Raw genomic sequence first — 24,035 nt, forward strand, 5'->3', positions numbered from 1 at the left:
ATGAAACATGAACACAGAAACATGTTCATATCCAACTCGCCGCTGTAGTTTAGCTCTGTTTGGAGCGTCCAACACAAAGTGATCTCAAGCTGCAGTTTGCACATGACCAGTAGGGGGCCGTGCAGAGTCAGAGGGGATGGGACGGAGTCGTGTCCTCCATGTGTCCTTCGTTTGTCCTCGGTGTGTCCTCTCTTGGTCCTCCTTGTGTCCTCAGTGTGTCCTCCATGTGCCCTTTGTTTGTTCTCGGTGTGTTCTACATTGGCCCTCCTTGTGTCCTTGGTGTGTCCTTCGTTTGTCCTCAGTGTGTCCTCCATTGGTACTCGGTGTCTCCTCGGTGTGTACTTGGTGTGTCCTCGGTGTGTCCTTGGGTTTCCTCCATTGGTCCTCGGTGTCTCCTCGGTGTGTCCTCGGTGTCTCCTCGGTGTGTCCTCGGTGTGTCCTCGGTGTGTCCTCAGGGTTTCCTCCAGCTGTTTCTTTATAAAAACTGTTAAACATTCAAGTGAACAGTGTAACATGTGTCCACTTAAGTTTTCTCTGTTCCGTCGTTTTGGGGATTTTAATGCAGGTTTCGTGTTCGGTTTATCTCTGCCAGCACTGATTTCAAACACCGTCATTCAGGCAGAATACACATCGACTACAACAACACAATCAGGAGCGTTTTTAACTCCTCATGTGTTCGTACAGAGCAGTTTCACGGAGCTGAACTCATCCAGACGAGAGCAAACATCAGGTCCCTTCAGGATCCAGAACAACCTTTAGGGACAGAATCAGCACTTAAAAAGAAAAACCATAAAAACACTGTGAAGTACTTTGGAGTTCATGTACTCATGAAACATTCACTCAAAGTATCTGACAATGTCATGAGAAAAGTGTTTTCAGGTCAGATACCTTCATTTTCTCTGAAAGTTTTAGTGAAACACTTTATCCACCTATGATGACCTGGGGATGTGTGTGTTAGTGTTTACAGCAGCATGTAGAGGAGTGACAACTTTTAAACAAAAACAGTGAGAACATGTATCTGTTACTAGGAGAGGCGGGTCACAGAGGTCCTGGTTTTGTACCATTTCAGTTCAACAGGGAAAAAAACAACACAGAAATGATTACACCTCTCTTTATGTGAACACGGGATGGGACATTTTAACGAGGTTTGAACCTTTTCAATACACACCTGCCTGTAGACCAGCCCTCTACTACTGCGTATGGGCTCATAGCCTTGTCTGTGACACTCTCTGCTTTCACATCCAGATACTTTTTATAAACAGGGGATCAATTTTTGGACACCCTTTTTTTTTTTTTAAAAGGTTTATTTTTGGGGACTTTTAAGCCTTTATTGTAGAGACAGGACAGTGGATAAGAGTCAGAAATCAGAAGGAGGTACGACATGTGGGAAAGTAGCCACAGGTCGGATTCAAACCCGGGCTTTCCACCTTGAGGAATGTAACAGCCTTCTTACATGGGGTGCTCACACTAACCACTAGGCTACCAGCACCCTGTAGGACGCCTTTTGTTTGTCGAGCTCCTGTGATTGGCTCCTCTGGGTGATGTCGTCTAATATTCATGAACATATTTGACGTGTTTCCAATGACATACCGCACTGTGAACCCCACACATCTGATTTAAAGAACCAGATGGGTCTTCTAAATCTGCTTCCTTAACTTTTTCTTCTTCTTCTGCGTTCACTGTTTATTACCTGTTATGTGACGTGGTTGCTGTGTGTTTTTTGTTGTTGTGCTGTCTCCCTCCCTCTCTCTCTCTCTCTCCTGTGTGTGCTTCTACTGCTCATCCCTTGGAGCATCCAGTGATAGAGCACACCTGTGCCACCTTAACAATCAGAGCCACAGTATAAAGAGCAGCAGATAACAGGCAGCACGTTGCCAGTAAGCCATCGGGCTGAGTCTGTGATATGGAGCTTTCTACTGTTTACTCTTTCTGTGGAACAAGGGTGTATTGAGGCCTTAGTGGGCTCTTTTCTGTTTTAGTTTTAGCTAATAGTGTTTGGAGGTAATTAAAAATATAACAGCTTGTCTTTTGTTCATGTTTTTGACAGAAGCTTGTTTTGAGTTGTACATTTTACCCTTAGATTTTTAATACATTTCTTAAAATGTGCTTATACTAAGTTTCTCCTTCTTTTCCCTGGGTTTCAATTTCATTTTTACTCCCTCATCCCCTAGCCACTTTGGGGAACGTGACAATAGCGGTTGGCAAACAGTTACGAGCATTAGCGCCACCTCTACTGGGATGTGAATACTGTGATGTGTGACTGCTTTTTGTCTCTCCACTTAGATGTATTTGTTATATGATTGAACCACCATGACAATAAGGGACAGTTACTGTTATCTGTGTATTATATATATCTTTTATTTTATTATTATTTTGTTGATTTTTTTGATTATTTTGGTGTGTTAATTAAATCCTTAGCTCTGAATGTCAGGTAGCTCATAAGCTAACCAATTAACTAGCTATTGTTAGCTTCAGCTGTTAGCTTGATGGAAGCCGGTTTTAAATAGAGGCTAACAGCTGTGATGTTGTTTTTCATTTTTGAAATGGTTATTTGTTATTTTTGCATATTGGCTTATCTAGTGAATGTGTGTGTGTGTGTGTGTGTGTGTGTGTGTGTGTGCTTATGTTTGTGTGTGTGTTTCTATATGTATGTTAATTTTTATTATCAGTGTTATCATTCAAACATGTTTGTGTGTGTTTTATTAGTTAGTCATTATATTCATACAGGAAACACATGACTGTGTGTGTGTGTTTGTGTGTGTGTGTGTTTGTGTGTGTGTGTGTTTGTGATTGCGTATCATCCCAACAGCACAGTGACAGACTCCTACATTGCATTATTCATGTAATGAGATAACACTGACATGCAAATGGAGTCATGGTGAATGATTCCCCTTCGACACACACACACACACACACACACACACACACACACACACACACACACACACACACACACACACACACACACACACACACACACACACACACACACACACACACAAACTGTTACATAGTCTGGATGGATGACCACAATCTAGGATCAAACTGCAGCTGATGGAAACACATTGTGAATACAAAGATCAGCTAGCTGTTTGAATCAGTATCATTCAGAACTTACTACACATCTATGTTTAATACTTGATTCTGATTGGCCGATTACACATAACACATTGCACGTTTTTGGTCTTTTCCTCGATAGCAGGCTGTTTGCTTTTGTTATTACATTATGTGATATTCTAAAAACATTTGAGGACAAAGTCTCAGAGAGGCAGACAAAATATAAGTTGACAGTCCTCAGTCTTCCTCAGATCGAGGACACACTCCTTTTTGATCATTTCTATATGGAGTGAGCTGATGTGGAGGCTAGCAAACGCTATTACTGCAGCAGACAGCTAGCAGCTAGCTGCTGTCACTCAGAGGCCATGCTCCTAATTCTACATCACTTTAAAACTGAATAAAAAATAAACAGGTGAGTTGTCTAAAAATTCAGCCTGTACAGCTATCAAGAGAAATTAGAGACCAAATGAGTCTGTAAACATGTTTATCTCTGCTCTAAAGTTTGACATTTAAACATGGGGTTCTATGGAGATTGACTCACTGCAGGAGACAGCCTCTAGAGGACACTATAGGAACTGCAGCTTTTTATCTCTAAGGTTGGAAACAAAAACTTGTGAAAAGTCCTTCCTCATCTCTTTGATTGAACACTGACTGAATGAAAATCTATGTTGGCCAATTAGACGAGGTTCTTGTGTGTGTGCTTGTGTGTCTGTATCATGACAGTGTGTGTGTGCCTTATTAGCATGCTCCATTAGCATGTGAATAAGCCTCAGGCTGCATCGACGTTCTGTTGCTATTGACAGCCAGTTATGTTCCATTGGCCGGTCTTTGTGCTGGTTCACTAACTGTGTGTGTGTGTGTGTGTGTGTGTGTGTGTGTGTGTGTGTGTGTGTGTGTGTGTGTGTGTGTGTGTGTGTGTGTGTGTGTGTGTGTGTGTGTGTGTGTGTCTGCAGGCTCAGTCAGCAGTAAACAAATGAATATTTAATATGAGCTCAAAATGCATCATGTGACCCAGAAAAGATGAAAGTAAACGTTCCTCTTCAGGACACGACGAGATGAACAGAAAACTATTATTAGTAAAATAACAATAATTGAATGTGTGATTAATCTGTTCTTCTCTCACCATCTCAATCTGTCTCAGTGATGGAAACTACTGCTTTGATCAGTCAGTTTATTATTAACTCTTTATGTTTTAGTGTAAGACTTTATTTTCAAATGTACCTGGTTGGTATTTAGATGATAGAAGCAAGCAGAACAAATGTTTGATTAATCATGACAGAAACATAATGTATTTGTATATAAGCAGTGGTTTGGTTTTCATTAACAGACTCTGTAAACTAAATATCTGCACAAGCTCAGTTTTATTAGACTTACAGATTTTATAAATGTTCAGTTTGTCAGACTTTTATTGTCTGTTGAACAATCTTATAATTCTGCAGAATTATTATTGAAGTGAGATAAACAGATTTTATTGATTATTTTTCCCTCTCCAGATAAAGCAAACAATATTAACATATATAAATATATTAATTCAATCCACATGTGTAAATGTTTATTAATACATTTTAATACAGACTAATGTCACAGGTGTGTGTAGACAGTATAACAGCAGCTCTACACACAGTGCAGTTTTTATGAAGCTCTGTGCACTCATCTTTTCCAGGGCTCTGATTGGCTGTTCGTGCTGCAGTAGTGTGTGAGTGTGTGAGGGAGCATGTTTGTGTGTGTTTGAAGTGTGTGCCTGGAGCTGATCATTCTTCAGTGAGTCCTCCTTCAGTCTCTCTCTCTGTTTGACTCTGCACTTCCTGAAGCTGTTTTTAGATTCATCACTCACTATGACAGAGTTTAGAAAAGTTTTCAAAGTTTGTAAAGGACGTCACCCAGTCAGTGTACACACACACACACACACACACACACACACACACACACACACACACACACACACACACACACACACACACACACACACACACACACACACACACACCCAGACACACTTTGTGGGTGTCCGTCATGATTTAATAACTTTGCTGCCATATTGGAATGTCAGCAAGAAGAATTTAGAGCTAATTAGATTTGAGCTGAACTTTTGACCTGTGTGTGTGTGTGTGTGTGTGTGTGTGTGTGTGTGTGTGTGTGTGTGTGTGTGTGTGTGTGTGTGTGTGTGTGTGTGTGTGTGCGCGTGTGCGCTTGCAAGTGTGTGTGTGTGTGTGTGTGTTTAAAATGTCAGCCATACACAGGAGGAGGCAACACATGCTCCTGTAAAGTAATCCAATGACTCGAAAACACACACACACACACACACACACACACACACACACACACACACACACACACACACACACACACACACACACACACACACACACACACACACACACACACACACACACACACACAAATATGAATTCTGTGTTTAATGAAGGCTGCAGCTGAATGTGCTCTGTAACAAATCTCAATATACTGAAAACCGAGGTACACGTTGAAGCGTGGGTTTGACTGTATGGTTGATTCCCTACTGTTACTACTGTAGAACTTTATCATAATGTGTAGCAGAGATTTACAAAAGCAAAAAAACATTTTTTTTATTGGTCATGAACATAAAAAAGTGGAGCTCTGTTGCTCATCAGAGGAGCTCCAAACTCCCTGTCCACTCTGAAACCTTCTTTTGTTCTGAACTAAACGCTTTATCAGACATTTCCTCCTGTGCCTCCTCCTCCTCCTCCTCCTCCTCCTCCTCCTCCTCCTCCCTGCTCATGTTTCACCTCCTCTCCATCTTGTTCTGTGTGTCTGCTGTCTGAGTCCTCTGTGGACGCCTGCAGGGACACGCTGAGGATAACGTTACACGGCACAAAACCAGAAACTGAACCGCAACTGCCACACACACACACACACACACACACACACACACACACACACACACACACACACACTGGTACATAAGCCTTAAATGGATGGTGGCTGTGAGAGCAGAACAAATGGGCCCAGTAGGAACAGAAGCAGAGTGCAGGAGAGGTCTGGACCAAGCTGCAGCTCTCACGCTTACAGTGTGACACACACACACACAGAAACACAGATATGCGCACAAGCATGCGCGCACGCACATACACAGGTTGATTGGATTGAGTTTCCTGGGTGGAGCTGGAGCAGTGAAACTGTTTTTTCTGAGCTGCAGAAGTGAGCGAGGAGTCAGAGTCGAATTATGCAATTATATCTGCTGCTCTGCAATGCACCCTGTGTGTGTGTGTGTGTGTGTGTGTGTGTGTGTGTGTGTGTGTGTGTGTGTGTGTGTGTGTGTGTGTGTGTGTGTGTGTGTGTGTGTGTGAGATAGAGGGTATCTCCCACGCCTCTCGAGTGAAATATGGAAGCTTTCTGCACGGCTGGAACACACAGAGTGTGTGTATGAATATGTATGAGCTCATACTGCACATGTATGGATCACAAATCTGTGTGTGTGTGTGTGTGTGCTGTTATCCAGCTGTCAGATGACCGTGAGCTCAGATAGCAGCTCCTGAGGCGACGTCAAGGTCAGAGCTGCTGTAGTGTGTGTGTCTGTGTGTGTGTGTATGTGTGTACTTCAGGCCCTTTAAACTGTGTGTGAGCAGAGATAGCAGCAGTGTCTTTGGGAGCGAGATGAGAGGAAGTGTCTCCAAGCTGATTAATAGGACACATGTAAAGTGAACATATGAACATATACGTTAATGAGTATTTCAGCATGAATAAATAAAGACATGAGAAAGATGTGTTGTTGTTAGCGTGTATTAGGACCATTGACTGTATATACAAGGACAGCGTGCCTCAGCCTCCTTATGCTGTCCAAAGATGAAGCCAAAATATCCCTGTACCGGGCACTCACATATTGAGAATTTGGAGCCAGAGTCTGTGCTGTAGAAATCGACGGGAAGAGTATTGGCATCCCGCCCCTTCCTCTATCCCAAAAAACACATTTAACTTCCTGGCACTGATAAAAGGTCAAAGGTCCCTCAGGTGGTTACAGTCCAGCAGGAGGGCGGGATGAAATGGTTTTTCAAGAGGCTGCCGCAGCTTTCAGCCTGTCATTGAGGGTTGAGACAGCATTTCAGGCATGGCAACAGCCAGCGATGGGCTTCCAAAGCCCCCTGAGGTAACAGATGGGGGACCCCACTCAGGCTTCCCTCCATTAGCAAGTGCAGTTTGTGTTAAAATCACATTTTATTATCATCAGCTCCAATGACATCTCTGAAAGATTGCTGACTGAATCTTTAGATGAAACATCATCAGATAATCCAAAATATTTCTCTAATAACTGATTATTTCTGCTTCAGACTGAATGTGTGTTTGTGTGTGAGTGTGTGTGTGAGTGTGTGTGTGTGTGTGTGTGTGTGTGTGTGTGTGTGTGTGTGTGTGTGTGTGTGTGTGTGTGTGTGTGTGTGTGTGTGTGTGTGTGTGTGTGTGTGTGTGTGTGTGAGTGCGGTGTGTGTGAGTGCGGTGTGTGTTCAGACTGAGAGCAGGTAACCAGAGAACTCCCCCACCTTCTCGTCTCCCTCTTTCCTCCCCTCTCTCCCTCCTCCCTCTCCTCTTGTTGTTGAGCTGCAGGTAAGTGATTTAACAGACCTGCACTCAGTCCTTACACCTCCTCCTCCTCCTCCTCCTCCTCCTCCTGCTCTCCCTCCCAGCTGCACTGGGTAAACTGGAGCTTCATGTTTCACAGCAGCTGGATGGAAATGAGGGTGGAGGATGGGGCAGGAGGGGGCGTCCTTGTAGCAGTGTGTAAATCACTGTAAAGAAGATATCTAAAATCACTCAGTACATTTAATTTCAAGACACTTAACGAGTAGATTTGATTGCAGAACCGGTAGAAATATTGACTTATTGAAAACAATTTTAGGCCATATTTTTGTGTTTTAATCTTGAAATAACATGTTAATATTTTAACTAGAAATTAGACTTAGCAAGATTTGAATTTTCGTACCACTCCGCCTGTCCCACCATTACACTTTTGTGACATCTACACTGGTCATCTTTTTTTTCTTTTTCTTCTATACTCTAACCTCACCCACAGGGGGGAGAAACCCTTTGCTAATGATGAACAAACACACACATACACAACTCAACAGTGTGTGTGCAGATAAGTGAGGAGAGAACTTCCAATTAAAATCATTAACGCTGGAAGAAAAAAATCTGGGTCTTAAGGGAAACCCGTACTCTGTACTGGAGAAAGAAGGGTTAATACCATATACACACACACACACACACACACACACACACACACACACACACACACACACACTTAAGTGGGTGACGGGGGAGGAGAAAGATGAGCAGAGAGGGTAAGTGGGAAAAAAGGAGAGAGGAGAAAGTGAAAGGAGGTGAAGTGGGGGGGAGGAGGAGGAGAGAAAGGAGACATGAATGAAGGATGAGGATGCAGAAAAGGCAGCAGAGAAGAGGAAAGGTTGAATGAAGGATAGAAGAAAAGAATGAAGCCAATCGGGCCATGTAAGGGAAAGGAGATGAAGAGGAGCTGAGGAAAGGGAAAAGGAAAGGAAAGGTTGGGGGGAGAAATGGTGAGAGGAGGAGGGAGGAGGAGGAGGAGGAGGAGACTGAGGGAAGACTGATGTGACACAGATGAGAGCAGTGAACAAAGCCGACAATAAAGAGAATAACGGCTCTGCAGGGTGTGTGTGTGTGTGAGAGAGAGAGAGTGGCGGTGTGTGTGTATGTGTGGCTGGCACCTCTCTATTGGCTGTTACTGAATTAAATTAAGCATTGTTGAATGTGATTGGATGATGAGTTTCAGCCCTCTAACGGATCTCTAACAGAAAACCAGACTGCGTTTGAACCTCTGTAGTCCACATGTACTTGTAGTCCAGATTTTTGGTCAATTGTCCATGTTTAAGGTTTTGTAGTTTAGATCCTGAGTTTTGTAGTCCAAATGCTGAATTTTGTAGTCCAGATTCTGAGTTTTGTTTTGCAGACTGAATCAGCTTTTTTTTTTTTTTTTTTTTTTGTTTCTGGGGGTCGCAGATAGCCTAGCAGTTATGTCACGGGCCCAATGTTCAGAGGCTATAGTTCTCAGTGATTTGAATCTGACCTCGGCCCTTTGCTGCATGTTGACGACCACTGTCTCCTTCCTGTCTGCCTTCAGCTGCCAATCCAAGAAAGGCAAAAAGTGCCCCCTAAAAAGACCTTTAAAAAAAGTGTCTTTAAACGGTTCTTGCTGTAGACCATGTTCTATGGAGACCATTAAGGGTCAAAGGTTAAAGACAGATGTGGTCTGTGAATGGATGATTGAAGTATGAAGGAACCTGTGAGCTTCAAATTAAAAGCAGTGTGGGGGAAAATAGAAAACCAATTAAAAACAGTTTTAGAAGAATAGATAACTGATATCGTCTGCTGTGTTAAAGAGGACATCAGTCATGGATTGCGCTCTTATTGTGAAGGGATCAACAATCAACCACAGGCTGCATCATGTGTGTATGTCTCATAAACATGTCATTTGTTCTTTAAGGTTATAACTATGTTTATGTTATTGTGTTTGATCATTTCTGATAAAAAGGTGATCTTTAACACATGTCACACTTTGTGAGACAATAAAGTTCATTTTGAATCTTGAATCTCAAAATAAACACGACGACTCTGACAAGGTCTCCTATAAAGAAATAATTGCCTTGTCGTGGAGAGGGGAGTTTCAGCGTTTAGCCAGCTCTGCATCTGTCTTGAAACCTTTCTCCCCTCTAACCTCTCTCTATCTGAACCGGTTTGCTTGCCCACTTCAATTGCTGCAACACCTGTATGTTTGCTGTAACAACTGGTTTCATATCTAGCAAACAGAGAGGCGTAATGTCCCAAAAAGATTAAGTTTAATATGTCCTGGGATAATCTAATGTGGATTAATAATCAGTGCTCACAGATTGGTTCTTCATATGAGGAGCTGTGTTTGAGAATATAAGTGCTATTGGGCGTATGTGTAGTGTTAAAAAATTAGGTAAATTATGCAGAAATTTAAACAACTGCAGTTCCTCAAGTGTCCAGTTGAGGCTCTCTAGAGCCAAAGAAGTCCCATTAACACCTATATTAAAATGTCAATTTTTACAGCAGTTCTAAACATGTAAACAGCAGAATTATAAATGTTTACAGCCTGGTTTAAGAACTCTCTCAAGAACTGAGTTATTTAATGTTACACATTGTACAGTGTTTTTATAACTCACCTGTTTTAATCAGGCTTACAGATCTGTATATTTTCGGAATCAGAATCAGAATCAGGGTTTATTGCCAAATACATTTACACATACAAGGAATTTGACTTGGTGTATTGGTGCTAAACAATTAACAAGGAAATAAAGCAGAACTAGCAACAACTTAAATAATACAGTATAAGAAGATATTACAATATATAAAATAGAATTTAAAAATGTAAAATATAAAATATAAATTGCATGTGGTATGTATTGGTATGTGACTGAGTTGATTTACAGGTGGGTGTGTTGTAGCTGTTTGTCAGGAGGCTTAAGCTCCTCCTCTTTGTCTGTTTCTATAGATCTAACATTAAATAGAGGCAACATGGCAACCGCTCTCGCTTGGCTTCATAACTCTTCTTCAGAAACCAACGAGTGACTTTATCGAGTCTGTGTTTTATTCAGCTTATGGTGTGTACATGGATGAGATCAGAGGTGTGCAGTAGTTTGTTTGATGATCAGGTAGAGTCTGCTGTGAAGTTCAGGAGAGAGAGTGAAGCTGACGGTGAAGGTGTGTGTGATGATGGAGCTGAGAAATGAGCTACAGAGGCACCGAGAGCTGCAGAGTGTACGTGTGTTAATCATTAGCCATGTAATCCATCACCATTGCTCTCTGTTAACCGTTCATTCATTACTCTGAGCTCAATTACTTTCACTTCAAGGACATCAGCACTGGACACATCAACAGCTGTGTGTGTGTGTGTGTGTGTGTGTGTGTGTGTGTGTGTGTGTGTGTGTGTGTGTGTGTGTGTGTGTGTGTGTGTGTGTGTGTGTGTGTGTGTGTGTGTGTGTGTGTGTGTGTGTGTGTGTGTGTGTGTGTTTGAATGTCAGCGTGTGTGCCAGGTTTATTTCTATCGCACGTTTCAGCAACACGGCAATTCAAAGTGCTTGACATAAGACATGAAAAGCGTCGTTTTTATATTCCCCTAAAACAACCAATAGAGAACAAACCATATGACGTATTTTTGTAGGCCAACCCTGAAGTAGCATCTCCATGGGGTCTAACGAGAATTCTCCTATGGGATTTTTTCATTGGATTTTGGATCATTGCAGAAAATAATCTCTGTGTTAAACACACGTTTCTGAAGCGTAGGTGTTTTGTTCAGCAGGATAATCTTCACAGATGAACACCATTTTTATGATGTTTGAAGTGTTAATGCGGCCGACAGAAGTAAAAAGCTAACGTTATGCTACAAGCTAACTACACCACGGTCGGGTGATTGTGACGTCACTAGCGTTATGCTTCAGATGATCTCTGATAAACTAATCCACGTAGCTTAATAAATAGTTTACTAACATAATATTCACCTTAACCTAAAGATTAAACCTACAGGAGACATCTCCGACTAGTGAGAGAGTTCCCGGCCTCTGTGTCCGGCGTGATGACGTTTAATGTCCCCGACAACCGCTGTAGTCTCATTTAGCCACTTGTTAGCAACCGCCTTTTTAAAGACGAGTAAAAACTTCAAAATTCACAAGTGGGGGTATTACCTAACGTAGTTTATGTGGTCTAACAAAACACCAACATCTCTTAAGCTTGTGTTAACCACAGACCTTATTTCAGGCGTCTAACCACAAACCCATTCAAAATCACCGTTGACTTTTAGACGTTAGACCCCATGGCGCTCAAATGCTAACTTACTTCCTGGTTTTAGGACTCATTCCTGTGGCGCTCTATAACAGTCACATAGAAGATTTACTATGAAACTAACAAATAAGATCAAAAAGAAATAAGACATGAAGCAAAAATAAGAAACTAAAGTACAAAATAAATCAATAAGTAACCTTAAATTCAGATTAACACTGGTCTTGCCGAATTGAAATGGATTATGTTTAACAATCCACCCTAGAACTTCTTCTCAAGCATGTAGTCTCACATTTTGTTCCGTCTGTGTGGGGATCAGCCCTAAGGCGCCCTGGAAACCCCACCACTATGATCTTTCTACGCTCAGATTCATAATTACCACTAGACTCAAAGTAGTCCCTGTCTCGTCAGGATGTTTTAAACCAATCCAGTGAAGTACCAGAAATTCTGAGCAGTATGTTGTGCTCAACTGGGTCAAAAGTACCACTGAGCTCTAGAGACTAAAACTGAGACTTTTGACACACCACTGCTTAGGTGAATGTAATTTAAGACTTTAAGAAGTCTGGTGTGTGGTTGAAATCCAGACTGAAAGGTGTAAAAATATGTTTTTTGGCCCAAGAAAGTGTTAAGTGGCTGATAGGCAACCTTTACAATTACCTTTCCTATAAAAGGTAAGGTTTTTAAAAGTGGTTTAATAACAGCAGCCCTCAAGGCGCATGGAAAAAACACCTGACTGAAGAGAGCTGAATATGAGTTTGAAGAATAGAAAAAGGCCATGATCTTTCCAAGGATTGAAGCACTCTCACTTCTGATTTTCCTGTATGTATGTGTTTTACAAGTATAATTGATTGGCACTTGGGGTGGCCAATCAGACTTCAAGTGGGGCCCAGGCCACCCATGCTTTCCCCTGGATCCTCCCCTGCCACCCAGCCAAAATTGCCCAAGCCCATCCTGCTCATCACACTCACCACTAAACACACTGAGGCGCCTTTTATGCATAACTTCCCGTCTGTAATGACCCGCTTGGTAGCTGCATGTCTGCTGCTCGGTAATATAAGTGCAGGTCTCTCTTCCTCTGCTGAGTCTGCGTCACAGTTTGTTGATAATTGAAAGATTTATTTTTGGGAGGCTGATAGGGCAGTCGGTAAAATAGGAAACCAGAGAGAGAGGGAGAGAGAGAGAGGGAGAGAGCTGTGTGCCTGCTTGGAGGACTAAACTGTAGCCTCCGTACATGGGGCATGACCTAACCGCTAGGCCATCAGCGCCCTAATTTGTTGATAATTTAATGACTTATAAGTTTATTAAGGTGAATGACATTCTGTGTAAATAAGGTATGAAGCTGGAAAGTCGTATACATTTGGACTAAAGAATAGTTACATTAATGTCTTTAGATTGAACACATGCATGTGTCAGTGCCTTGACAGACATATTAGGATTATTAATGCTAGTATTATTATTCTTATTATTATTATAATTAGTAAGTAGCTGCAGTTATTATTATTTTTTTTTTATATTTATTTTTGGGCTTTTTGTGCCTTTAATGGAGAGATAGGACAGTGGATAGAGCTGGAAATCAGGGTGAGAGTAGAGTATGAAATGCGGGAAAGGAGCCACATGTGGGGCTCGAACCTGGGCCGTCCGCTTGGAGGACTACAGCCTCCATACAGGGGGCGCGTGTACTAACCACTGCGCCACCAGCGTCCCAGTAGCAGCAGTTCTAAAATACAGGATGTACACATAAAAGACTTATATGCTCAATAACCAAATACACATGCAGAGTTCTGAGTCAGACACACTAACACACCTCTTCTGCTCACCTGAACAGGTGTTGTTTTCTGCTCTGCTGTGTGCTGAAGTGTTGGAGAGAGGAGTGATGGATGATGGGTAATAGAGTTTTTTTCTGGCTCAGTGGATGCTCTGAGCTGAGTGATGTGTTAACCAGAGGAGTCAGTGTGCTGTAGTGTCTGGACGGGTGAGATAATACTCCCCCTCCTCATCATCCTCCCCTCCCTCCTCTCCTCCTCCCCACTCCTCTGACTCCTTGATCGCCCCTCTTCAGTGTGCTCCTGCTGTGTTGTTGTGCTTTTTGTGGCACCTCTCCTTCCACCTCCTGTCTTTTTTGTTGTTGTCAATGTTTTCCCCCCATCTTTTTTCTCCTCCTCCTCCTCCTTCTCCTCCTCCTCCTCCTCCTCTTCTCTGTTGTTCCTCCTTCTGTGTTGTTGTCTTGTGTGTCTCCTCTCTCTCTCTCTCAGTGTGTAATTATCACAGCGGGTTACATTCCCCGTTCTCGGTGTTTCTTCCAGAAAGTCTCTTCAGAAAAATCAGTTCTTTCTCTCAGAGTCTGTTTGGGTGTGAGCTGAGGATAAATCAGATTTAACACCAAACAAAAACAGACAAACAAACAAACAGTCTATATTCAGTCTTCTGAGTGTAGCCTTGGCTCTCATAAACGTCTGTATGTTGTGTGTAATGAAGGGTGTGTTCGTCATGTGCGGTCACACAAAACGGTTGTAGAAACACAATAAAAGTCACATTCTTGTGCAGAAGAGAAGCTTTGTGTTGTAAACTTTGCTCTTTTAAAGAGTCACTTTCTGCTGAGTCAGGTGTTTCTGACTTCTTAGTTCTGAGTTTAATATGATCTTTTTGGAGAAAATAGAAGATTTACATTTTTCTTCTCTGTTTGATCTGTCAAATTGCAACAAAAAGCATCGACGTTGTTTATATTTCCACAACATTAGTGTGTACTATTTCTGCTGAAAACATGTTAAAGGAAGCTAAGCTACACTAGCAACAGCAGGACTGATGATCAGTGAAGGTTGTCAGTGTGGGACGGTTGAATAGGCTAAAACTTTATCAATGAAAATAAAGTTAGTGCGAGTTCAGATGTGTGCTCGTGTAGATTAAAAGTTCTCTTCATTTATTGTTCTGTTTATTAATCAGCTGAAACATATCCACAGTGACAGTCAGACAAGAACATGCAGAGGAACCAATCACAGCTTCACACTTTCAAAAACATCTCATAAGCTGTTTTCACATAGGACCGCTCCGTAGATTCTCCCGACCTGGCTGTTCACATTATGCACTTATCCTGAGTTTTTCAGGATATTTCTGCAAGTGTGACCAACCTGCTGTAAAACTCAGACTAACACACACACACATACACATACACAATAATACAGAATAATACACAAATATCCTACATTCAACAAAATAATATCACAACAGATTAGAGCTGAGAAAAAAAACTGAAAAATCATTTTTAAAATAATTGATGGATAATGTAAAAAATTATGATCCTGTTAGATCATCTATTAAAGAGACGATGTCAACCTCTGTACCGTTCTCTTTGTCTCTTTGTGAGTCACTAGTGAAGAAAGGTTAAACTTAATGAATGTTTTCATTGATTATTATTTTCTCCATCACTCAATTAGGTGCTTGGTCTTTTAAATGTCAGAAAATGTTAAAGTAAAGTGGATAAATGTTTCCTAAAGACCAAAATGACGTTCTCAAATGTTAAAATGTTCGGTTTACTGTCAGCGAGCGAGGGGAAATATTTTCACTTTTAACAAAGTTTTTACTGAACAACAACTGAAACCATGTCAAAATATCTGAACATTACTTGAATTCCTGTGTGTGTGTTTTTGGTTGTGTGTGTGTGTGTGTGTGTGTGTGTGTGTGTGTGTGTGTGTGTGTGTGTGTGTGTGTGTGTGTGTGTGTGTCTGCGTGTGTTTGGTTGTGTGTGTAGCTGCTGGTTGCTGCACAATTCGAGGCCAATTAGTGTGTAATGAAACGCTAATGAGAGGCTGTTTAGAGCTGACAGTATGAGGGGTTTCTGTGTGTGTGTGTGTGTGTGTGTGTGTGTGTGTGTGTGTGTGTGTGTGTGTGTGTGTGTGCGTGTGTTTGTGTGTGTGTATGAGGCAGACATTTAGCAGACTCAGCCTTGTGGGGTTTCCTTGTATAGAAACTGTAATTATACTCTTCAGAGCAGCAGACTCATTTGAAGATTTTCAGTGTGTGTGCACTTTCAAACACAAAGTTTGAAGAAAGAACATTTCACCTTCAGTGAGTCTAACATCACACACACACACACACACACACACACACACACACACACACACACACACACACTCACACACAAAATCTGGCTTATCATTGCTCTAGAATTTCCCTGTTGTCGTCTTCTACAACAAACCTGAGTGTGTTACTTGAATAAATTCATTGTCTGTTTTACTCCTAAACCGAAACTCTAACAGTCATCTAGAATGATACGATCTCTGTCATTTTAATAAGCCATGTTATCGAAAAGTGTCAAAGCTTTACAGGAAAAAACCTAATAATCTAACATTGTGTTTTTTCTTAAAGAAAAAAGTGCAAGCAAACAGTGTGCAGGAGTTTGCCTGCAAATTTTGATAATGCAAACAAGAAATTACCCATTATTTGGCAACTAGGACTTGTGTTTTTGTTGCCTTGGTAACCAGCAGGTATTAATGTCATTTGTTTTTCACTAGCATCACATTGAAGTTCAAAGCAGGCTTTTTATTGTCACTATTTTATTGACTTATACTTTATGCCGTGTGCGTTCTTATTTTGTCCGGTTGTCTTTCTCTCTGCTGCTCTGAGATAAGTTTATTAAAAGAAGATTATATTTTCCAACCTTTAAACACCGTCTGAGCTCTCGATCTCATTGATCCATCTGGAGTCTCTCGGGTTGAACTTTATGATCGCTCACTGTGGTTGACATAAACACAACATCCACCAAACCGCGTCTTCTTTTACACACATCACTTTATCTGAGTTCTCTTCCGGCGTCCACACTTCTCTGTTCTTTATCAACCTAAAAATGAGACCTGATTAACTGACGCTGACCCGCTTTGTGTTTGAAAACTCTGGATGTGCTCCAGTGTGAACAGATTATTTCATACACACATCCACTGCTGATTGGATCTCATCAGTCCAGATGTTTTTCTATGATTCCTTACACGTGCATACATTGAAAGCATACAGCCTCTCTCTCCCTCTCACTCCTCTTGCTCTCTCTTTTCTATCAGGTATTTATTGTGTTAAACCAGCATTTCACATTTTCCATCATTTGTGCATTCATTCTGAGTGTCGGCCGTGACGACTTACATTAGGAAAACAAATTGCAGCAAATTCAGGAACAATGTAAATTCATGAACACATGCAAAAGGACAAAACAGATGAGATGCCTCAAACCCAAACAAATTCATTTACATCAAACGCACTGCACATGAACAGTGCAAAATCAAAAACATATTCAGAAGAATCTGATATTAGATGATCGCTTCAGATCCACTCTGCAACGTTAGAGCTCCAGACCTGTAGAACGGTTTATTATAAGGGAGAGAAGTGAGGGAGAAGAGGAGGTTAAGATGGGAAAGCTGCAGTTTGACATCAGAGAGTAACGATTAAATGACAGGGGGGGGGGCAACCTTTCCCAATGTTCCCAATATGGAGGTAACAGATTGACACAATACACAAGAACAACGACTGTGAAATCAAAACTCATCCAGAAATTGACATTTATACCAAATGGAAATGTGCAAAAAGTGCACTGTGGATGTGTGTAAATGTGCATTAGAAGTGCAAGAAAAGAGGTTGAGGTTTCCATCAGATTTTGTGGTCAAAATCACACCCACTCTGTTGTGGATGATTCTGTCAGTCCCGTACACCATCAGCACTCTTATGGACCTGCCTGTGATAATGACCAGGAGGCCCATTCTGACTTCTCCCTGAGATGTTTCTGGCCATTTGACAAGACTTCCATTTGAACTGTTATTGGTTTCCAGACCATTCAACAAAACAGAAACTCAGGACAGATTCAATAAAACTTTTGTAAGAGAGTCACCATGTCAGTAGAAACATTAAAACATTCTTGCATCTTTTTTAGAGGTAAACTCAACCTGGGGTTTTAAACACAGCTTGTTATCAGCATTATGAGCGCTGAGGTTGTTCTCTTTTTTAATGAAAATCTGGGCGGATGCCTATATTTCCTCTTAAAGCTGGAATGTGCTGGAAAGTGTTTTTAGTTCACTGTTTCTGATTTCAGCATTTTAAGACTATAATAAAAGTCTAAGCAGGAAGACCAGAGTAAATAAAACTGTCTATGTTTTATAGAGAACCAATTAAATAATCTCACGCTGGCAGGCTGTGTTCCTGTTTGAGGAAAAATAAAAAGTCAGGGCAGCACACTGCGTTTAAAGACCTATAAGAGTCCCATTTTATACACAGATCAACAAACCGTGTGTGTGTTTGTGTGTGTGTCTTTGGGTGGGTAGGTGAGGGTGTTTTAAACCTCACACACTGCTGCTGCTCTCCTGTTCTCAGAGGGTGGACATGATTTTACTTCTTGATCATCAGGTCTGATTAACAGATATTAAAGCTCACACTGTGATAAAACATTTGTAATGGTAACCTCGTGTCAGCTTTATCTTCTAATGTGATACAAAAAGTTTGTTCTCCTTGGTCACACGAACAAAATTGCTGAAAAACTCCTGCACTTTTTGTGGTTGAGCTGCATGTGTGAATGCAAACAGACACATTTTTCACTCTTTATCCAGAGTGTCTCCAGCCAGGCCCCCTGGTCATTTCTTTGCATGAAGTCCGAGTGAGCTGAAGTGGAAGTGAAAACACACGGCAGGATATAATCAGGAGAACTCACCTGGAGTGAGTGTGAGGGGGCGGTGACTTTCATTCCCTGTGATCTATGCATGACCACAGACTGTCTGCACGCAGTGTTTTCTATCCTCCAGTCAGTGTGCTGTGTTCTTCTCAGCTCATTTGATGATATTGTGATAGTGTCGCACTACAGCTAGCGGTGTAATAAGGGCAACTCTTCTCATAGCGTTGTGTAGTGGACTCAGTCGCTTCGTCCACCACTTCCACCTTGTTTCTTTTACGTCTTGTCTTGCCTCAGGAGACCTCCTGGCCCCTTCACTTCCACCAGGGAAAGTCTCCCACTGTGAGGTGTATGGCACCAGAAATACAGAAAATGAGGACTACATGTCCCTCTGTCCTCTTACACACACACACACACACACTCAGCCTGCAGACAGATTCATGTGAACTCTGTGCTCATCACTGTTATCCACAGGGAGAAAACACCGCCCCCCCACCACTCTGTCCTCACAGCAACACTGTGTGTGTGTGTGTGTGTGTGTGTGTGTGTGTGTGTACAGCCTCTCTGGTTTTGTGGGTTTGTAACAATAGAAAACAGCAGCACAGCCACCAGCGGCAGCAGAAGAACCAGAATGTTCCACACGCAGCCTGTTTTCACCAGCATCAGAAAATCACATTTTTATTTTGACACTAAACTTAAATAAAAAAAATGAAAATAGTCAAGTTACAATTTTGTTATGTCAACATGGTTCTTCACATTTTGGATCACTTTAACACACGCACACATTTTCTGCACACATATGTCATATAATAGCTGACAGAATAATGAGGATGCAATCCGGGGTTTGAAGGGTTAATGCAGGCTGGTTCCTGTGTCCCCCGCAGCTCTACTTTTTAAAGGAGGGATGTACTGACCCAGTAAAGCTGATGTCCCCCCCTCCTCCTCCCCCCTCCTCTCCCTCACAGCCTCTCTGAGTGAAGCTGACACAGAGATGACAGTTTAAGGTCAGATGGAAACTGAAATGTAGTTTTTGGCTTCTTTTCGCCTTGAATGATGCTGTTTGTGTTTTAACTCGGCTCATTTCGGTCTGCATTGTTTCTCACAAGATTTTGGTGGTCACACTCACAGAGACGCAGAGTTTTTTTTCTCTTTCAAACACAAGTGAACACTGGATTCTTTTCCTGTTTTATACAAGAAAAGTTTGAGGTCTCATAGGCTGTGTGTGTGTGTGTGTGTGTGTGTGTGTGTGTGTGTGTGCGTACATGAGTGTGTAAATATAGCCTCTGCAGTGTGTTATTATCAGTGCACTTGGACTAGGTCTCGCTTTAACAGCCCCTCTGTGGTGGAAAGTGCCGAGTCATGAGAGTGCAGACCGCTGTGGCCCTCCTCAGGCCACAGCCCGGCTTTTTAACCGGATCAGGCTTTTCTCCCAGAACCCAGACCGGCTCATATTTGTGGATTTTCTTTCTTCAGAACACAAAATGTGTGCACAGCAGCCACTTGACTGGGTTTCAAACCGTCTCTGGTCAGCTCCTGGAGCTGTAACATGTTTTTAGAAGGCAGGCGTGCAGCTCTGTGTATTTCAGGAAAGGGTTATGATAGGGTCAGGCTGAGGCAGCCCATCATTTGGTTATTTTCTTTTTCAGTTTGTTTTGGTGATGTTGCTCTTCTCTTTCATAGCCGTACAATTATTTTGTTCCTTCTCAAACCACCTCTGGTTTTTCTGAAACTTGCAATTGGCTGCCAGTGTCCAGAGAGCACACACAGGGATGATGTCAGCCTTCATTATGGTTGCTGGGTAACAGAGCATGGTCCCTCCCCTCTTCACTTCCAATTAATATGTGCAGTCCCATGGATAATTAGAGAGCTGTGAGGTCTGTCATTTCCTACCCCGGTACTAACCTCTCTGTCTGTGTGTGTGTCTCTGTTTCAGGATGGAGTGATGATGATGATGGGATGGATTTGAACATGGGCCGGTGGGCAGGCATGCAAGCCCCTCTCCTCGGCCTGGCCCTGCTGCTGCTGCCGTTGCTTCTCTTCCAGCCTCCTCCCTGCAGGGGCCAGAACATCCAGGCGGCCCCTCAGAATGGCCCCCACTTCGGCTTCACTCGGGCGGTCTACCACGCCACGGTCTACGAGAACTCGGCGGCACGCACCTACGCCAACAGTAAAGTTAAAATGGGGATCCACCTGTCCCAGCGCTCCTGGGAGATCCGCTACAGGGTCACGTCGGGAGACGATGAGGGCTTCTTCAAGGCCGAGGAGTACGTGCTGGGAGACTTCTGCTTCCTGCGCATAAGGACTAAAGGTGGTAACGCCGCCATCCTAAACCGAGAGATTCAGGATAACTATGTCCTGACGGTGAAGGCCTCTGTGAAGGGGGAGGCCCTCCTCGAGACCTGGACTAAAGTCAGCATCCAGGTCCTGGATATGAACGACCTGCGACCGCTCTTCTCGCCCACCACCTACTCCGTCACCATCGCCGAGAGCACCCCCCTCAGGACTAGCATAGCACAAGTCACTGCCACGGACGCAGACATAGGCTCCAACGGGGAGTTCTACTATTTTTTTAAGGAGAAGATGGAGCTGTTTGCCGTCCATCCGACCAGTGGCGTGGTCTCTCTCAGCGGAAAGCTCAACACAGACGAGCAGAACCGCTACGACTTGGAGATCCTGGCCGTGGACCGCGGCATGAAGCTGTACGGGAATAACGGCGTCAGCAGCACGGCCAAGCTTTTCGTGCATGTAGAGCGCATGAACGAGCACGCCCCCGTCATGAACGTGGTGAGTCACAGCCCCTCGTGGCTGGATAAAAACGCTGTGTATGCCATGGTCACCGTGGAGGACCTGGACGAAGGTCTGAACGGAGAGATTGACTCGGTGGTTATTGTAGGGGGAGACCCGTCAGAGCAGTTCTTTGTAGAAAGATCTGATGAAGGCGAGTTTGCCATAAAAGCGTCTGAGTCCGTGAACTGGGAGGCTTATCCTCAAGGCTGTAACCTGACTCTGCAGGCTAAAGACCGGGGGACCCCTCAGAAGTTCTCCTCTGTGAAGGTGGTCCACATTAAGGTGAATAAACGGCAGGCGGCAGATACTAGATTTGAGAAGGAGGTGTATGACGTCAGTCTGAACGAAATCTCGCCGCCAGGCACGATCGTAGCTGCTGTTAAACTCAAACCAGAGCCTGACGACGCAGAGTATATCCTGACTCCTTCTGCAGACTCTGCTTTCTTTCAAATGAACACCCTGACTGGTGTCATCTCCACCGCCCACTGGTTCACTCAGGTGAGCCGGGATGTCTACAACCTGGAGGTGTTGGAAATAGACAGCGAGCTTAAAGTGAAAGTGCGGGTAACCGTCGACGACGCCAACGACAACACGCCAACGTTTGATCAGTCCTCTTATGAGGTTCTGGTGAATGAAAGTGTTCCAGTCGGGACAAACGTGTTCACAGTGTCGGCAGTGGATGAGGATAAAGGTGAGAATGGATATATAACCTACAGCATCTCCAGCCTGCAGCCGCTGCCTTTTAAGATCAATCAGTTCTCCGGTGTCATCAGCACTACTAAAGAACTGGACTTTGAATCCTCCTCAGAGAGCTATGTGTTTGTAGTCCGGGCGTCAGACTGGGGCTCACCTTACAGGAGAGAGAGTGAAGTCAACGTCACCGTCCACCTGGAAAACATTAACGACAACCAGCCTCTGTTTGAGAGGGTGGGATGTCAGGGGGTCATCACCAGAGACTTCCCTGTAGATGAAGTGATCACCACGATGTCCGCCATCGATATCGACGAGTTAGAGTTAGTGAAGTATAAGATTATCTCTGGGAACGAGTGGGGGTACTTTGACCTGAACCCAGATTCGGGGGTCCTCTCACTGCAGCGTTCCCTTTCCGCAGCCAGCCCAAAGAACGGTGTCTTTAGTCTGAAAATAACCGCCACAGACGGCGAGAGCTTCTCTGACCCCATGTTCGTCAACATCTCGGTAGTCCATGGGAAGGCTCCTCCAAAAAGTTTCAACTGCAAAGAGACCAGAGTTGCCCAAAAGTTAGCCGAAAAGTTACTGAAAAAATCCAAAGCCGGCACTAAGCCCAAAATGGAGGAAGGTTTCATCGACCTTTTCTCGGTCAATCGGCAGACGCCCCAGTTCGACAAAGCTTTCCCCACGGACATCGCTGTTCGGGAAGACCTGAACGTTGGCTCAAGCGTTTTCAAGGTGAACGCCTACGATGGTGACACAGGCTTCAACGGTCAGATTCTGTACTCCATCTCCGACGGAAACACCGACAGCTGTTTCACCATCCACATGGACTCTGGCCTCATCAGCGTCTTCCTGCCGATGGACAGAGAAAAGAGGGATCGCTACCTCCTCAATCTCACCATCTACGACCTCGGCCTCCCTCAGAGATCCGCCTGGCGTCTGCTCACCGTTTACATAGAGGACGGTAATGATAACGCTCCCCAGTTTCTGCAAGATGGAGGCTATAAGGTTATCATACCTGAAAACACTGCCATTGGAACAGACGTCATCCAGGTCGAGGCGACTGACAAAGATCTGGGACCAAACGGTGAGATTGCGTACTCCGTTCTGACCAGCACTTCCCAGTTTGGTATCAACTCCTCTAATGGGATTGTGTACGTCGCCGGCCAGCTGGATAGAGAGTTTGTTCCAGCTTTCAACTTGAAGATCGAGGCAAGGGATAAGGCAGAGAGGGGGAGCCAGAAGTTTTCTGTGACCAGTCTGAAAATCATTCTGGAGGATGTGAACGACTGCCCCCCGCTGTTCATCCCCAGTGTGTACAGAGCCCGGGCTCTGGAGGATCTCCCTGTAGGGACTGTAGTGGCCTGGTTGGAAACCCAGGACCCAGATTTGGGTCTGGGAGGCCAGGTGAGGTACTCTTTGGCAAACGACTACAACGGATGGTTTGACGTCGACCGGACCAGCGGAGCTATTCGACTCACAAAGGAGCTGGACTACGAGACGCAGCAGTTTTACAACCTGACGGTGAAGGCCAAAGACAAGGGGAGACCAGTGTCTCTTCTCTCCGTCACCTTTGTGGAGATCGAGGTTGTGGATGTGAATGAAAACCTCTACGCCCCGTACTTTTCCCACTTCGCACTGACAGGATTAATCAAAGAAAACGCTCGTATTGGAACTACCCTCCTGCAGGTGACCGCCAACGATGACGACACCGGCAGAGACGGAGAAATCCAGTACTCCATCAGAGACGGGAACGGACTCGGACGCTTCTCCATTGATGAAGAGACAGGTGAGTTTCCTTTCTTTTATTGATATGATGTATTCTTCCTCTTCGTTTTTAATCTTTAATCCTAAAATTAAAGCGTATAAAACTGGAAAAGACTGAAACAACAGACTTCATTAGACTTTGATCAGATAATGAGATGTTTTGGTCGACCTGCTGATGAAGACTGTAAAAATAGGCTTGGTTATGAAGATGGAGCTTTTAAAGGTGTAGATCTGTTTAATCATATTATTGATTGATGTTAAGTTTGGACGATATATAAGCTATTGAACCCTGTGG

General features: G+C 43.4%; 1 protein-coding gene across 1 annotated transcript in view; it reads left to right on the plus strand.

Moving 5' to 3' along the window:
- Positions 1-3,484: 3,484 nt before the first annotated feature.
- Positions 3,485-24,035, plus strand: part of fat3a (FAT atypical cadherin 3a) — a 122,915-nt gene continuing 102,364 nt past the window's right edge. The window contains exons 1-2 of the mRNA XM_061045963.1: positions 3,485-7,632; positions 20,427-23,762. Of these exons, the coding sequence (XP_060901946.1) occupies positions 20,450-23,762 (3,313 nt within the window). The 5' untranslated portion in view covers positions 3,485-7,632; positions 20,427-20,449. The remainder of the gene's footprint in view (positions 7,633-20,426; positions 23,763-24,035) is intronic.

Source organism: Labrus mixtus, chromosome 9, assembly GCF_963584025.1.
Source record: "Labrus mixtus chromosome 9, fLabMix1.1, whole genome shotgun sequence".
In the NCBI taxonomy this organism is placed as follows: domain Eukaryota; kingdom Metazoa; phylum Chordata; class Actinopteri; order Labriformes; family Labridae; genus Labrus; species Labrus mixtus.